At 48.5% G+C, this 16,718-nt stretch overlaps 1 protein-coding gene across 2 annotated transcripts in view; it reads right to left on the bottom strand.

Moving 5' to 3' along the window:
* Positions 1 to 2,876: 2,876 nt before the first annotated feature.
* Positions 2,877 to 16,718, bottom strand: part of Rab40b (RAB40B, member RAS oncogene family) — a 37,601-nt gene continuing 23,759 nt past the window's right edge. Inside the window, exons 2-6 of one of the 2 annotated variants that reach the window (XM_008839654.3) lie at positions 9,087 to 9,147; positions 6,579 to 6,639; positions 5,941 to 6,018; positions 4,784 to 5,006; positions 2,877 to 3,056 (exon numbers count right to left, since the gene is read on the bottom strand). In XM_008839654.3, coding sequence (XP_008837876.1) covers positions 2,938 to 3,056; positions 4,784 to 5,006; positions 5,941 to 6,018; positions 6,579 to 6,639; positions 9,087 to 9,147 — 542 coding nt within the window. In that variant the 3' untranslated portion in view covers positions 2,877 to 2,937. Of the gene's footprint in view, positions 4,128 to 4,783; positions 5,007 to 5,940; positions 6,019 to 6,578; positions 6,640 to 9,086; positions 9,148 to 16,718 lie in introns of both variants that reach the window. The other variant, XM_008839653.3, reaches the window with a different exon arrangement.

Raw genomic sequence — 16,718 nt, 5'->3', positions numbered from 1 at the left:
AGTCAGTATTTTGTCTAAATAATTTTAAGATTTATTTTCTGCCAAGCCTGGTGGCACAGGCCTTTAATCCAGCACTTGGGAGGCAGAGGGAGGCAGATTTCTGTGAGTTCAAGGCCAGCCAGATCTACATAGTTCCAGGACAGCTGGGGCTACAGGGAGACCCTGTTTCAAAAAGACCAAAAAAAAAAAAAAAAAGATTTACTTTCTGTGTGTGTATGTGAGAAGCCCACGGAGGCCCAGAAGAGGGTGTCAGATCTGGAGCTGGAGTTACAGGTGGTTATGAACAACCAGATGTGGGTGCTGGGAATGGAAGAATAGCAAGTACTCTTAACCACTGAGCCATGGCTCCACCCCACTGTCTAAATAGTTTCATGTCAAAGTTACAGAGCTTTCTGGCTAGGAAATTTTCTGCATGGTGGAATTTTCTCAAGGCTACTGAAGACATATTGTGTTCTGAATCTCAGTGTTTAAAGCGTGCCCACACTCAGACTTCCCAGTGCGTGCCACAGGGGAAAAATGACAATTTCACTGGAGTCCAGGGAGTATTTCTGTTACGGTAACATTCTGTATGTTAACCACCAAAACATGAATACTCTTATGCAACCTGTTCTGTTTGGGGGTTTTTATTCTACAGAAATGTACTTTGATTTGCTGTAACACTTCCCAGTTCTTTTACTTTACCAGCTTGCCATAACAAATTGTCACAGACTTGGTGGCTTAAAATATTTTGGCCAGTCATGGTGGCACACACCTTTTGTCCCAGCACTTGGGAGGCAGAGGCAGGTGGATCTCTGTGAGTTCAAGGCCAGCCTGGTCTACATAGTGAGTTCCAGGCCAGCTGGGGCTACAGGGAGACCCTGTCTCAAAAAGACTGGGAAAAAAAAAAAAAAAAAAAAAACCACAAGTGTCTAGAAAGCCACATCTGACCAAAATTTAGAGAATAAGAAACTCCCAAGTGCATGTCCCCGGATAGGACTCCTATATCAAATCTCTACCACCCAGAGCTCAGGGATCATTGCAGAAAAGAGGAGACAGTAAGAGCTCAGGCTGGTGAATGACCGCAAGGAAACAGAGTTTTCTAGGTTTCTAGGAACTTGCTCATAAGAACTTACATCAGAGGTGACTGAATGCACAAGACCCATGCAAACTCAAACCAGACAAAAAATAGCACTGAAGTGGGAAAAAGGACAAGAAGCCGCAGCCTTAGCTGAGAAACTATTGGCAACTGATCACTGCTGGGTGAGGGAGAGTTGGTCTTTAAGGGAGTGACTCCAGTGGGTGAACTCACACCGAGGGACAACTGGGATCACAAACCTGACTCGCTATATGTTAGGACATATCTGACAGAATTCATGAAATCCAGCAGGGGGCCATAATAGGGGTGCAGATAGGGGAGGGGGTCTAAATATGATCAATATATATTTTATGAAACACAAATTCAATTAAAGATTTTTGAAAATTAAAATAAAAATAATGTAAGTATTCTCTCACAGTCCTGGAAGGCAGGCAAGTCCAAAATGGCAGTGTGATCAGGGCTGTGTTCACTCCCAAAGGTCCTGGGGTAGAACTCTTCCTGTGTCTTCAGTTATCATGACTCCCTGTGTCAGGGCCTGTGGAGGGCTAAGGACTCCAAGCAGCCAAAGGGCTCCAGGTCACAGGGGCTTAGGGAGATGCATTCTACACAAGTGGACACAAGTGGAAGTCCTTTAGTCAGAAATAAAACAAGTATGGGCATGGTGGTTTATACCTGTAATCCCAGCACTTGGGAGGAAGCTGAGACAGAAGATCCCAAGTTAGAGGGCAGCCAGGTCTACATAGCAAGTTCAAGACCACCTGAGCAACATAGTGGGACCCTGCCTCAAAAAATAAAATAGAATCGGAAGAGCAGGGGAGAGGAAAGAACCCATCTGGCCTGGTTAAGCCTGAGATCCATCCCACACAGCCCTCCATCTGGCCCAGCAGATCTGGGTGAAGAGAAGAGGCTGCAGGGGCTTTAAACTGACCTCCTTTCATCTCCATGGCCACAAACCTGGGACAGAGCTGCTGGGGCATAGCTGTCCCTGCCGTGGCTGCTTTCTCTGTCGGTGGCACATCAAAGGGGAGGCTGCGAAGGCCCGGGCAGGATATCCTCAGAGGATGTCCTCACAGGCTGGCCACTGTCAAGAAGGCCTTGTTTCTTTGGGGTTCACGGACTGTCCACGTTCACGTGCTTCTCTGTAATTGTCTGTCTGCCTCATGTCCATACAGTTGAATGGTTCCTAGCTTCAGGCCTTTGGTGGCCAAGATAACTGTGGTCCATCTTCTCTAAAGACACTGTTGATGTGGACCTAAGATTCTGTGAATAGCTGAAAGTCTGCAAGTTACTAAAAGAAACTGAGGCCATCTGAGCTTTTATTTCGCCTTTCTTGCTGTGTAACCCTCATTATGTCCAGCTTCCACAGAGAAACATGAGGCAGCAGGGCCAGAGAAGAGACCCAGGCTTGAGCCTTTGTAAAACCAGCATGGTGACTGGCATAGTAGCAAAGGTTTCATCCCCTGGGAAACGCAGGGCCACAACTCTGCATTCCTAAGAAGGGACAGCAGACCTCGGACACTTACCAAGGGCACATGTGTGTTCTTTAGACACTTCTACTTTGTCTGGTCGAGACAGGGTTTCGCTCTCCAGCCCTGAAACTCTCTATGTAATTCCAGGTTGGTCTCAAACTCATGACAAAGCCACCTCACCTTTCCAGGTACTGCATGACAGGCACTGCCACCATCCCCAGCACAACTTTGCCTTCTGGCAAACATCATGTCCTGTGATGTCCATGCCAGGCAGGGAGACAAGAGGAGAAAAGAGCCATGAGGTACCTAGAGCTATAAAGAGACACCCCGACTCTCAAGAGAGGAATGTAATACTTTATTGAGAAATATTTTCTTAAATAACAGCGTTTCACTTCATTCTTTTCTGAGATCGTGTTCTCCTTGACACTCTGTTGAAACCACATTGGCTATGTTCAACATCACTGAGACATCTTTGGCATTGTTTTCCCATAGCTCCGTAACTTGTAGAACACCTTGTACAAAAAAACGTAGGTTTACCGAAAAATATGCATATAAATTACTTATTAATCCCAAAATGTGTAAACAACATAGCAAAAACTCTATCAAATCCATTTCATACCAAACAGGACAGATCTGTTGTACAGAATCTATGTGCAGCTGCAGCATTATTAGAAATCGGTGCTTTGACATTAAAAAGGTTTACAAAAAGGACCTCTTGTAATCTCAATGACGCTAGACTATCCGACTGTCACTGCTTCTGAAATTCCCTCGAATATGTACTCACTACACACATTTCGTCAGCCATATAAAAGCAGTTAAGGAAAAGCGGCACAGCAATCATGATAAAGTAACACCCGGGATTTCATGTTATCAAGAGAAGAGCAGAGGACTAATTTCCCTTTGCACACATGTCTAGAACAAAGCTTCATGCACACCCACACAGAAGTGTCGATCACCTGCAGCCTTGGTGGCACAGGCATTCCGACTGAAGCAGGATTGTTACTGTGAGACAGAGGATGTGGTTCTGGCTCCAATGTGTCTTTTGTTAGTGTCTTGCCTAAGACGTTTCTTCTCTTTTTTTCTGGTGCTAAGGATGGAACCCAGAGCTGCACTCATCCCAGGCAAGTGCTCCTCCACCAAGCCTCAGCCCCAGACCGCGTTTTACTTTGAATTTTGAGACGGGGTCTCACTGAGTTGCCCAGGCTGGCCTTGAAGTCACTCTGCAGCTCAGGGAAGCTTTGAACTTGTGATCCCCTGCTTTGACCTCTTGAGTAGCTAGGATGATCAGCCTGTGCTTAGCAGTCCCAGCCCCTAAGAAATTTTACAGCTGTTCCTGGCATAGTTTCTAGGTGGGCTCTGGGGTGGACGGGCGGTCCTGGCTTTGCGGAAGCTGTTCCTCTTGTGGCTGGAGCTGGTGGTGAGGGAGTAGGAGCGGCCATGCATCATTCTGGCATTCAAGCCATTGGCCATGGAGAATGACTTGAGGTGGCTCCTTAAGGCGACAGGGAGAGGGAGCTTGTCCACCAGGTGCACGGGCGTGCAGGACACCACAGCACGGCAGCAGAGGTCCTGCAGGCTCAGTACTTGGAAGAGGAAAGGGAACCATGCTTAGTTTGTGCCTGCCCTGCTAAGGGATGGACACAAGGGAGCCTCCTCTTAGGATCCTCTTAGGATCCCCACATGGCTGCCTCTCTCCTGGGCCTGGGGACCTCAAACCAGAGGCTGTGCTACTCATGAAAGTAGCAGATCCTGCTGTGCCTCCACCTCTGCCCAGGTATGGACCGCAGAAATGCTTTTTGTGAGCGCTCTTCCAAAGCTGTAATGATTATTTCCTCTCAAATTAAATGTATTTTCTTAAAAAAAAACATTTAGTGAGAGAGGAGAGAGGGAGAAAGGGAGGGAGGGAGGGAGGAAGAGAGGGAGAAGGGGAGGGAGGGAGGGAGGGAGGGGGAGGGAGAGAGAGAGGGAGAGAGAGAGAGAGAGAGAGAGAGAGAGAGAGAGAGAGAATGTGCCACAGAGTGCAGGAGTCAGTTCTCTCTCTCTACCATGTGCGTTCTGAGGTGACAAGCACCTTTACCCCTTGAGACATCTCACAAGCTCCTAAATACATTTCATTTTTCAGATTGACCATGGAAGCCTTGAGATGGGTCCAGGGAGGCAGACAGTTGTGCAGGGGGCTGGAGAACTACCTCACATCTGATGGGGAAGAATGGAATTTGGAATGGCCCTCCCAGCCTACCCTTGCTTGGCCTCCAGAGCCGGTCCATCCCATGCCGCAGCAGCACAATCCTGGCCAGCTCCGTGAAGGACTCTGTGATGTTGAAGTTGCACAGAGGGCTAACCTCAAAGAAGGTCACTCCTAGGCGCTCAGCATAGGCCCGGGCCTGCTCGGTGGGTACTTGCCGCTTGAATGCCAGGTGTAGCCGGTTCCCCACCAGGATTTTAGGAACCCCGGGGGCATGCTAGAGTGAGGGAAATGGGTCACTTGAGCAGTGTGCTTCACAAATCCATGTCCAGTTAGACCCTCAGAATGGGACTTTAGTTGGAAATACAGTCTTTTTGGTTTTGGTTTTGCTTTTCTGAGACAGGGTCTCCCTGTAGCCCCAGCTATCCTGGAACTCATTATGTAGACCAGGCTGGCCTTGATCTCACAGAGATCCACCTGCCTCTGCCTCCAGAGTGGTGGGATTAAAGATGTGCGCCACCACGCCCCAATGGAAATATGGTCTTTGCATTTGTAATAACTTAAAATGAAGAATTACTGAATGGGGGGGCTACCCTCCTGACTGGTGTCCTGATAAGGAGAGGGCACAGGGAAATGCCTGGAGTAATACAGCTACAAGCTAGGGCTGCCAAGGAGAGCTTCAACCACTAGACTGGGACATGCAGGAAGGATCCTCCCCTGGAGCTTTTGGAGGGAACATAACTACCAATTTCTGCCCTCTGGAGCTTGAAGAAAATTAATGTTTAAAGATGCACAACTTGTGGCTCTTTGTTATAGAAGCCACAGAACCCTAATCACCAGGCTTACTGCTGACCTACCAAGTCTCTATTGGCAGCTGGACTGGTCAGGAAGCCAACAAGCAGCAGCCCCACCACCACTGTCCACCCACCCACCCAAACCCAACTGGTAGTGGGACAGGAGAACCTGGTGCCTGAGCAGAGGCACAGCCAGAGCCTAGATGGATTCCTGAGCTTTGAGGTCCTCTGGTCACACCATTGGGTCCAGCTATGAGGCGACACGTCCTCCCTATTGTTGAAGTCCTGTCCCACAGGTGCCAACAGCCCCATGGGCCTGGTCAACATAATGAGTTCCAGGCCAGCCAAGGAACTGATCCCTGGTCAAAGTTCTTCCAAGCCTACTTAGAACTTGGGTGGCAGTGTCACGCATCATACCTCATCAATCTCCTTAATCCATCGATTGATGCCATCAAAGGACCAGCGGTTGGCAATGTCATAGACCAGGATGACACCCTGGGGGAGGAGGCACAAAGGTTAGCACACAGAACAGAGAGTCAGTTTGGTCTGGAGACAAAAACTAATTGTGTTTTTTGTTTGTCTGTTTGTTTTGAGACAGGGTCTCACTGTGTAGTCCTGGCTGGCCTGGAACTCACTATGTAGACCAGGCTGGCCTTAAACTCACAGAAATCCACCTACCTCTGAGTGCTGGGATTGAAAGCGTGTGCCACTCTGGCTGGCACTAACTAGTCATGTTATTTACTTTAACAAAAGCCGGTGATTTTGATACCTACTTCTGTAGTGATTACATTATCATTCACAGTGGTGTTTCATGAGCTCACTGACAGATGCTCAACTATCAAGGTGAGATGGGGGCTGGAACTCATGTCCACAAGCTCTCTGGGGACACAGGGTATGGGGCCATCAAAGGCATTGCCACCTTATGCAGAGCCCCCCCCGCCCCCGTAGTACAGTGGACACAGGAATTTGCTCAGGCACACACAAGCAGCTCATGTAAAGACAAGCACTCATGAGAATGCATGCACACACAGGCTTCTACATCGAGGCTGTATTACCTGTGCACCCCGGGAATAGGAGCGGAAGATGGTGCAAAACCTCCCCTGCCCCGAGGTGTCCCTGGAAAAGACGTTGGAGACTGTTAAGAGGAAGTTGCTGCTTCTTCCTGACAACCAGGTTCAAAAACTTTGGAATCACAGCAAGCACATATTACAGTCTTTGTGTTGGTGGCAATCTCCTGCAAAAGCTTGAGACCTTCACGGTGCTATCCTGCATCCTCTGGTGATCTCAGCATCAACATACCCTTCTGGTCACATCCACTTCTTGTTTTTTACATTTTCTGCGTGTGTGTGTGTGTGTGTGAGTGTGTGTGTGTGTGTGTGTGGACAACTTGAGGGAGTCATTTCTCTCCTTCCACCATGTGGGTTCTGAGAATTGAACTCAGGTTGTCAGGCTTGGCAGCAAGTACCTCTCTATCTGCTAAGCCATTTTGAAAGCCCCTATTTTTGTTGTTGTCATTGTTTATTTGTTTTAGACTGAGTCTTATGATGTAATCCTGGCTGGCCTGGAACTCACTCTGTAGACCATACTGGCTGCCTCTGCCTCCTGGGTGCTGGGACTTCATTCTTTCTCTCTTCTGATTGATCATTTGTCATTGTTTTGAGTCGGGGGGGTCTCATTATGTAGCCCAGGCTTGACTCAAATTGTAGTGCTCCTGTCTCAGCCTCCCAAGTGCAGAGATCACAGGTGTGAACCACCACACCCAGCTTCTGATTTTATTTTAAAAATCAAATTAGAAATCTAACAGTGGGTTTTTTAATGAGTCTCACATATTTAAGTAAACATAGGTTTGATTTTTTTTTGTTTTTTTTTTTTTTTGTTTTGGTCTTTTTGAAACAAGAGTCTCTCTGTAGCCCCAGCTGTTCTAGAACTCACTATGTAGACCAGGCTGGCCTTGAACTCACAGAGATCCGCCTGCTTCTGCCTCCTGAGTGCTGGGATTAAAGGCGTGTGCCACCACACCCAGCTTAGTTTTAAAATTTTTAAGGTTGTGAATGTAGCTCAGTGGTAGGACACTTACCTCATATGAACAAGGCACAGGGTTCCATCCCCAGCACAGAACATCAAGAATTTTAGGCAAGATCCTTGACATCCACTTACACCATCAGATACATCCCCAAGTTGATTGGCACAAGGAACTGACCAGGTTTCCACTCTAGATTATGGCACACACCAGGAGTGTGGTACTTAGAATCACCATGCCAAGAAACTACCAGGATACAGAAAGATGCTCCCTGGGCAGGTCCCCGGAGTGGCACACTAACAGCAATGACTTCAGTACAGGATGCACTGCTTCTCAATCTTTTTCTAAAGCTATGTGGATACATATCTGCATGGGATTCACATGCCCACTTCAGCATTATTCTTGGGGATAAAGAATTTCCAGACCTGCACACAAGGTATGTCCTTACAATGTGCAGTGGAACAGGTATGGCCCTGCTACTTTCATTGCACATCGTCTGTAACTGCTGACCAGCCCTGACCTTAGAGGAAATGTAAGGTTCAGGAAGGGTATGAATGGAGGCACTGGCTATTGCCAGACACTGGAAAGCATGTCTCATTTCTGAGAAGTGAGGCGTCAAGGATTTGAGGACCAGCCTCAACGGAACCCATGTGGAAGCCACTAGAAAGTCTGTGGTAAAGACACAGCAGGAAAGAGCTGTATGCTGGCCTGTGTGGTGCTGTCAGACACAAAGGCCATGGTGGTGACAGCCCTGCACAGAGCCACAGCTCCTCTACAAGCATGGGAGGAGAGGTGGGGCTAGAGGCTGGCAGGAGATCTGGCCTTGGACCTCAGGAGGCTGGAGTAGGGGTGTGACTGTATAGAGGGGTCAGTGTGGGCACAGCTGCTGGCACCACACAGGAGAGGTCCAGCAGGGACTGGGGTTGCTTTTGAGCAGGGCGGGAGTCCCTGAGGCCTCTGGAGGAATGCAGCAGGGTGGGCCTGGCTTCCTGAAGAAAGTCTGCAGAAGCTGGGGAACCTTGGGAGAGACTAGCTCCACTATGAATCAGGCAGAAGTTCAGGCTGTGGACATAGCCTCTGAGGGCAGGGCCAGTGGGGCTAGGGGTGGAGCCTCAGATGTGTCTCCCCACAATGCCAGGGACTCTGAAGAGGATGAATGAGCCCCAAATCTCCAGGCTCAGGGCCAGGAAGAGGAAAAGGACAGGGTGGTTTAGCTGTACTTAGAGGACAGGGGTATGGTGCCTGTGGGTGAGGCCAGAGCCAAGGAACCTGGACTGTTCTGGTCACTGCACTTCAGTCCCTGCCTGCACCAGGTGAAGAGAAGCAGGAAGCAGAGGACAGTGAGGTCTCCTCTACCAACAAGGTCCCTTTCCTGAACATACCTCAGCCCTGGGTGCACCCTCCCTTGGATGATGGAGTATGAGCCTCAGTTTGCCCAGGCAACTGGACTAGCACCTTTCTTCAGGAAGCAACAAGTTCAAGCTGGCACTAAGGAGAGTGGCCCTAGGGCCAAAGCATCCCAGCCAGCGTAGCCACAACTCACCAAAGCTGCAGTTTCACCCTCCGGCCGTCCAGCAGAATGGTGGTTGTCTTGTGATCAATTCCTGAAAAGGGGTTGAGGACATCTTAGGTGTGGGGGATTTACCCAGAGTCATCAACTATAGAACTCTGGAGGACATGAAACTCTGGTATTGGGAAAGAAAAAGCTTTCTCATCGTATAGATTCAAGTTTACAGGCAGGTGGGTGGTACCCTGATTATGCATCTCTTCTGATTCCCTCTGACCCCATGCTTACCTCCCAGTGGACAGCCCAATCATCTCCTCTCTCAGAATCAACCACCCTGGCATCTCTGATGGCCCCCATCAGCCCAGCGCCTGGGTATGCTGGGCCTTGGTCTTTCCCCACAGCTACGTGGAGAATAGGCACCGAGCCAGGAGGGCTGGCTTTACCCCAAGATACTGATGTGGACCTTCTACTCCAAAGAACCACAGAGCCATGCATGACCTGGTGGCTGGTGAGTTTGCTGCAGGGCTGTGACCAGCTGGGTGCTGCAGTTCTTATCCCATCACTGCCCCTTGCTTTACCACTGTATACCGAACATGAAAGCTCAACACAGCTACTTCCAAGAGAACAGAGGTAAAATAGCAGGTCTGACAGCAAGAGGGTGTCCCCCAGGTGTCACACCAGGAATGTGAAGGAAACACACAACGTGGGGTCAAACTGGAAGATACCGGTTTGTGCTTGTGTGTGCACCAGAAGGTAGGCCTGGGGAAAGGCCCCCCCGGGTGCCAAATGACCTCTAACGTATGTGTTGGGTTTTTTATTATTGTTATGTGTATGAATGTTATGCCTGCATGTGTGTAAGTGCACCCACGTCGTGCAGTGCCCACAGAAGACAGAAGAGGGCATTGGATCTCCTGGAATTGGAGTTACAAATGGTTGTCAGCCACCATGTGGGTGCTGGGATTTGAACCTAGGTCCTCTGCAAGAACAGCTAGTGCTCTTAACCACTAGCCATCTCTCCAGCCCTTTATGGGTAGTTTTTTTGGGGTTTTTTTTTTAATTTTTTTTTTTTGAGACAGGGTCTCCCTGTAGACCCAACTGGCCTGGAACTTGCTATGTAGACCAGGCTGGCCTCAAACTCACAGAGATCCGCCTGCCTCTGCCTTCCAAGCGCTGGGATTACAGGTATGTGCCACCACGCCTGACTTCTGGGTAATTTTTAATCTTCCTCTCTTTTCAAGTTTTCTATGTATGTGTGTGGGGTGTGTGTGTGTGTGTATGTGTGTGTGTGCATGTGTGCATGTGTGTGTGTGTGTGTGTGTGTGTATGATGTGTGCATCATAGCATGCATGTGGAGATCAGAGGACAATTTTCAGAAGTCAGTTCTCTCCTTCCACTTTATGTGTGAGTCCCAAGGATCCAACTCAGGCCATCACTGTCAACCCCTGGCTCCTTCCCCACTCACTCTCAGGGCTGGGGCTACAGACTACACCTTTATGCCCAGCTTTAATGTGGATGCTGGGGATCTAAACTTAGGCCCTCATGCTTATATGAGCCATTTCTCCAGCCTCTCAGCCTTTTTATTTTTATTACACTCATTTATTTATGTGTGGTAGTGGGGGGAGGAAGCAAGAATGCATGCCACAACATTTGTGGAGGCCAGAGGACAACCTGCAGAAGTCAGTTGTCTCCTTCTACCATGTCTTAGGGGCTGAATTCAGGTCTGCAGGCCTGGTGGCAAATCCTTTACCTGCTAAGCCATCTCGCCTGCCCCTTCAAGCTTTTAGTGAATATACCTTTCTTCTAAAATAAAAGACGCAGCAAATTTGTGTGTGTATGTTTGTGTGTAATGTGTTTGTGTATTTGTATATGTGTGAATGTCTTTATATATGTGTGCGTGTCTGTGCATGCATGTGTGTGTGTGTGTGCATTGCTGAGGATGGAACTCAGAACCCTGTGAATCCTAGACAAGTACCCTACCACAGAGCTGCACCCCAGCTTCCCCCAACAGTTTTGTTTGTTTGAAACAGGGTCTCATGTAGCCTAGGCTGGCCTCAAACTTTCTCTCTAGCCATTGATGACCTTCCTCCTGCTTCCCACCTCCCAAGTGGTGGGATGACAGACATGTGCATCATGCCCAGCCTCCAAAAATATTTTTAAAAACAAAAAGTAGGGTCTGGAGAGATGGCTCAGTGGTTAAGAACACTGGTTGTTCTTGCAGAAGACCGGGGTTCGATTCCCAGCACCCACAGGCAGCTGCGGGCTGTCCTTAGCTCCAGTTCCAGGGGAATCCGAAGCCCTCTTCTGACCTCCATGGCACTGCATGACACGGGTGCACTCACATACATGCAGGCAACACACTCATACACATAAAATAAAAATTAAATATTTTAAAAAAATAATAAAAAAGAAACCATCTCTTGGGGTTGGAGAGATAACTCAGTGGTAAAGAACACTAGCTGCAGAGGACCTAGGTTCGGTTCCCAGCACCCACATGGTGGTTAACAACCATCCTTAACTCCAGTTCCAGGGGGATCTGATGCCTCTTCTGACATCATGGGCAATGAATAACATGGTTGCATTTACATACATGCAGGCAATACAGTCATATACATAAAGTAAAAATAATAAAATATTAAGAAACCTTCTCTCAGCCAGCCATAACAGTACACACCTTTAATCTGACACTTGGGAGGCAGAGGCAGGTGGATCTCTGTGAGATCAAGGCCAGCCTAGTCTGCATAGTAAATTCCAGGCCAGCTGGGGCTACAGGGAGACCCAGTTTAAAAAAAAAAAAAAAAGCACTGGGCGTGGTGGCACACACCTTTAATCCCAGCACTTGGGAGGGAGAAGCAGGCTGATCTCTGTGAGTTCAAGGCCAGCCTGGTCTACATAGTGAGTTCCAGGACAGCTGGGGGCTACAGGGAGACTCTGTCTCAAAAAGACCAAAAAAAGGCCAGGTGTGGTGGTGCACTCCTTTAATCCCAGCACTCAGGAGGCAGAGGCAGAGGAATCTCTGTGAGTTCTAGGCCACCCTGGTCTACATAGCAAATTCCAGGTCAGCTGGGGCTACAGGGAGACCCTGTCTCAAAAAAGACCAAAACAAAAAACCCAACCATCTTTTGGGCTGGAGAGCTGGTTAGCAGTTAAGAACACGCACTGCTCTTCCAGAGGGCCTAAGTTAAATTCCTAGCAGCCATGCCAGATGGCTCACAACTGCCTATAATTCCAGCTCCTTGGAGATCCAATTCCCCTGATTTCTGAGAGCACCTACACACATGTGCACATATCCACACTCAGACACATCCATATAATTAAAAAGGAAAATCAAAAAAATTAATTTTAAAAAAGAAACTATCTCTTGGGCTAGAGAGCTGTGGTTAAGAGCACTTACTACCCTTTTGGAGGCCCCGAGTTCTGTTTCCAACACCCAAATCTGATGGCTCACTATCACCTGTAACTCCAGGTCTACGGAATCCAACTCCCTCCTCGAGCACCCATACTCACACACACAGAGAGACATAATAGACACGTACACATACCTGAAAATAAATCCGAGAGAGAGTGAAAGGCAGAGAGAAGACAGAGACAGAGAGACTATCCCTTGAGCAGGTGTGGTAGCACAGGTCTGTGATCCCAACACTGAGGAGGGAAGTGGAGGCAGGAGGATCAAGACTTCAAAATCATCCTCACCTATATAGCAAATTTGATGCCAGCTTGAGCTACCTGAGACCCTTTCTCAATAAAAAGGAAACAAAAACAAAACAAACAGCTTGGCGTGGTGGCACACGCCTTTAATCCCAGCACTCAGGAGGCAGAGGCAGCCAGTTCTCTGTGAGATTGAGACGAGCCTGGTCTACATAATGAGTTCCAGGCCAGCTGAGGCTACAGGGAGACCCTGTTCAAAAAAGGAAAAAAAAATAAAATAAATAAAAACCACAGAAAGGAGAACAAAACTATCTACACTCCCTTCTGGTACCCATGAATGCCAGACAGGTCTGGAGACCAGGATATGCTGAGGGTTGATGAAAACAGGACCCAGCCACTGAGAGAGCCTGAAGAAAACAGGTGCCATGAAGTTTATAACCACCAGAATCCAAACTGCCAGCCAGTGAGACACACAGGCTTTGTGGCCCTGTGTGCCATGTTCTGTTTTCAGAACTCACACAGGGAACATCTCACTAAGCACTGAATCTGGAGACAAGTAGCCAGGATATAGTCAAGTAAAGATGTCTGAAAACTCGTAATTCCAAAGTGCTGGCTATGAGGCAGGAGGGAAAGTGCTCTTAATTTTTTTTTTTTAACAAAAAAAATTTTTTTGGCCGGGCGTGGTGGTGCACGCCTTTAATCCCAGCACTTGGGAGGCAGAGGCAGGGGGATCTCTGTGAGTTCAAGGCCAGCCTGGTCTACATAGCAAGTTCCAGGACAGCTGGGGCTACAGGGAGACCCTGTCTCAAAAAGACCAAAAAAAATTTTTTCTTTGTAACAGGGTCTAACTACATAGCCCCAGCTGGCCTGAACTTACTAGTAAACGAGTGCAGCCTCCAGCTCACAGAGATCCAGCGTCCTCTGCCTCCTGAGTAGTAGAATTAAAGGTGCATACCACCACACCTGGCCCTACAAGTGGATCTTATATAAGTTGGGTGCACAACTTGGCTAAGCTTCTTCTTCTTATCTACATCACTGAAGAGGAACCACATCCTAGGAGCTCAGTGTGGTCCCTAGAGTTCAGGGCACAGTAAGGCTGGGGAAGCCTATATGCGCAGTCCACGTGGGCAGCTCCTCACCAGGCCTGCAGGTGGACCAGGAACTGAGGTCTCTGCACTCTGGCTTCAAGTCGACAGAGCAGTGAGTGAGGCAGCGCTGAGCTCATGGGACTGTCAGGCTGGCTCTGTCCTCTTTCCACCCCACCATACACTTCCCTGTGTCCAGGCCAGCACTCCTATCCCAGCCTCCCTTCACTTCCTCCCGTTACTCCTGGTCCCACTCCCTGGCTCCAGCCCCTGCCCTCTCAGCTCCGTAAAGGTCAGTGTCTCAGTGTCTCACCCTTCCCAGTCCTGGTGTCTCTCCTGTTAAGCCGTCACTCTATCCATAGGAGACTGTCATGCCATGTGAACAGATGCATCAGTGAAAGAATAAGATCCTGCTCCTTAGAGGGGTGTGCTGGCACACCTCGGAAGAGGGAACCCCACCTGGGGAATTTCCTCTATCAGACTGGCCTGTGGATATGTCTGTGTTTTATTTTATTTATTTTTTTATTTTTGGTCTTTTTGAAACAGGGTCTCCCTGTAGCCCCAACTGGCCTGGAACTCACCATGTAGACCAGGCTGGCCTTGAACTCACAGAGATCCACCTGCCTCTGCCTCCCGAGTTCTGGGATTAAAGGCATGTGTCACCATACCTGGCTATTTTTATTTTTTCATTTTTTGACGGTTTCTGATAATGCTACATTCTGAACATACAAAGGGTACAAAATGATTTTTTTCCAGAATATTTCAAAGGATGGTGCCAGTCTATCATGGTCTGCAAAGCCCCTTCACATACTGTTACTGTAGGTCATTTTGTCTCTTAATTAAAGACACCATATGTCCATAGTTTTGGCCTGTGTGCTGGATAGCTTTAGTGTCAACTTGACACATCTGGGTTAAGGGAGCCTCAGTTGGGAAATTGCCTCCATTGGACTGGCCTGTCGCCATGTCTGTGGGGCATCTTCTTGATTGTTGAGTGATGAGGGGGGCCCAGCACACTGTGGGTGGTGCCACTCCTGGGCAGGTGGGCCTGTGTTGCATAAGAAAGCAGGCTGAGCAGGGGCCAGGGGAGCAAGCCAGTAAGCAGCATTCCTCCATGGTCTGTGCTCCAGCTCCTGCCTCCAGGTTCCTGCCCTGAGTTCCTACCTTGGATTCCCTGATGAACTGTGACCCAGGATAAATAAACCCTTTCCTCCCCAAGTTGGTATTGGTCAGTGTGTTTTGTCACAGCAATGGAGAAAAAAACTAACCAGAACAAACTAACCTGTACTGAAATGGAGGGAAAGAGGGTTCTTAGTCTCATTCATAAGAGAATTGAAGAATGAACCAAACGGCAGAAAGCAGACAGACTTAAAGAAACCTACATGACTGTGGCTGGTCAGAAGTTCTTCAGGAGGCAGGATTCCAGGCAGGAAAATTCGCTGCCTCCTTAACCACCAGGTGTCCCGCCCATCTATTTAGCATAACTTAAGGTGAACCTGCCTTCTGTCACCAGGTTCAATCACTGGTGATTGACCAGTGAGATTGGAAAGGCGGGTCCTCCAAGAGATAGACTAGGGATTTTTATAGCCTTGTCCAGTTAAACTTATGGGGCTTTTTGCTACTCTAACATTCCTCCCTCTGAAGAGGTAACCCCAAAATCTTTTAAGGATTAGATAAGAGCTCCCAAATGCTTTTGACATTTTTGGCCTTTGGAACAGAGCATGTTGCTAAGAGGCCCAAGGACATTTTGACTTTTAGCCAGAAACTGGCTACTTTTCTTTGGGCTTTTTTTTTTCTTGTCTTTTTGAGACAGGGTCTCCCTGTAGTCCCAGCTGACCTGAATTCACTATGTAGACCAGGCTGGCCTTGAACTCACAAAGACCCGCCTGCCTTTGCCTCCCAAGTGCTGGGACTAAAAGCGTGCGCCACCATGCCCAGCCTCTTTGGGGTCTTTTTACCCTAATTGCCTAGCCAATTCTTCCTATTCTTATCACACCATCCTCTGAAGAGGTTACCCAAATTGCCCATAGGGACTAGGGACGCAGACCACTCTGGCTTCTTCCACGCTGAACAGGGACGCAGGGTGAGGCACACTGGGTGTGAAATATTTTCTTGATTGTTGAGTGATGTGAAAGGGTCCAGCCCACTCTGGGTGGTACCATCCCTGGGCAGGTGGTCCTGGGTTGTATATGAAAGCAGGCTGAGCACAGGCCAGGGGACCAGGCCAGTAAGTGGCATTCCTCCATGGTCTGTGCTTCAGTTCCTGCCTCCAAATCTCTGCTCTGAGTTCCTACCCTGCCTTCCCTCAAGGATGAACAGTGATCTGGATGTGTAAGCCAAATAAACTCATTCACACCCCCATGTTGGCTTTGGTCACTGTTCTATCACAGCAACAGAGAACAGACTAGAAGAGGAATGCTTCTGCTGTTCTTTAAGAAACTCAAGGCAAGGCCTGGAGTGACGGCTCAGTGGTTCAGAGCATGTTGCAGAGGAGCTGGGTTTGGTTCCCAGCAACCACATGGCAGCTGACAACCATCCTTAGCTCCAGTTCTGGGGGATCTGATGTCCTCTTTGGGCTTCCGTAGGCACTTCTTGCATGTGGTACTTAAATAAATGCAGGCGAAACACTCATACACATAAAATAAAAATTAAAAATTTAAGAAAGAGACTGAGAAGCAAAAGTGAAGTGTAAACGTGACATCAGGGTCAGGAGTATGCACCTCCTAACCCACCAGCAGAGTCAGGCAGGCCTGACAACTGTGCTGGACACTCCCTGACCCGGCCCCCAACTTCTGTCTGCCTCTGTAACTGTCTGTCCTTCCTAGCCTGATAAGCTGCAGGGCAATTTCAGCTGTTCTCATGCCCACAGTGAGTGGCTACAGCTCCCATTACCCATCTCTATCTCTCTTAAACCAAAAGGTCCTGAAGTGGCTTCCCTATG

The sequence above is a fragment of the Nannospalax galili genome, unplaced genomic scaffold (assembly GCF_000622305.1).
Source record: "Nannospalax galili isolate Female #2095 unplaced genomic scaffold, S.galili_v1.0 scaffold679, whole genome shotgun sequence".
Classification (NCBI taxonomy): domain Eukaryota; kingdom Metazoa; phylum Chordata; class Mammalia; order Rodentia; family Spalacidae; genus Nannospalax; species Nannospalax galili.
The sequence above is the reverse complement of the archived record's forward strand: the minus strand, read 5'-3'. Positions and strand labels throughout refer to the sequence as shown.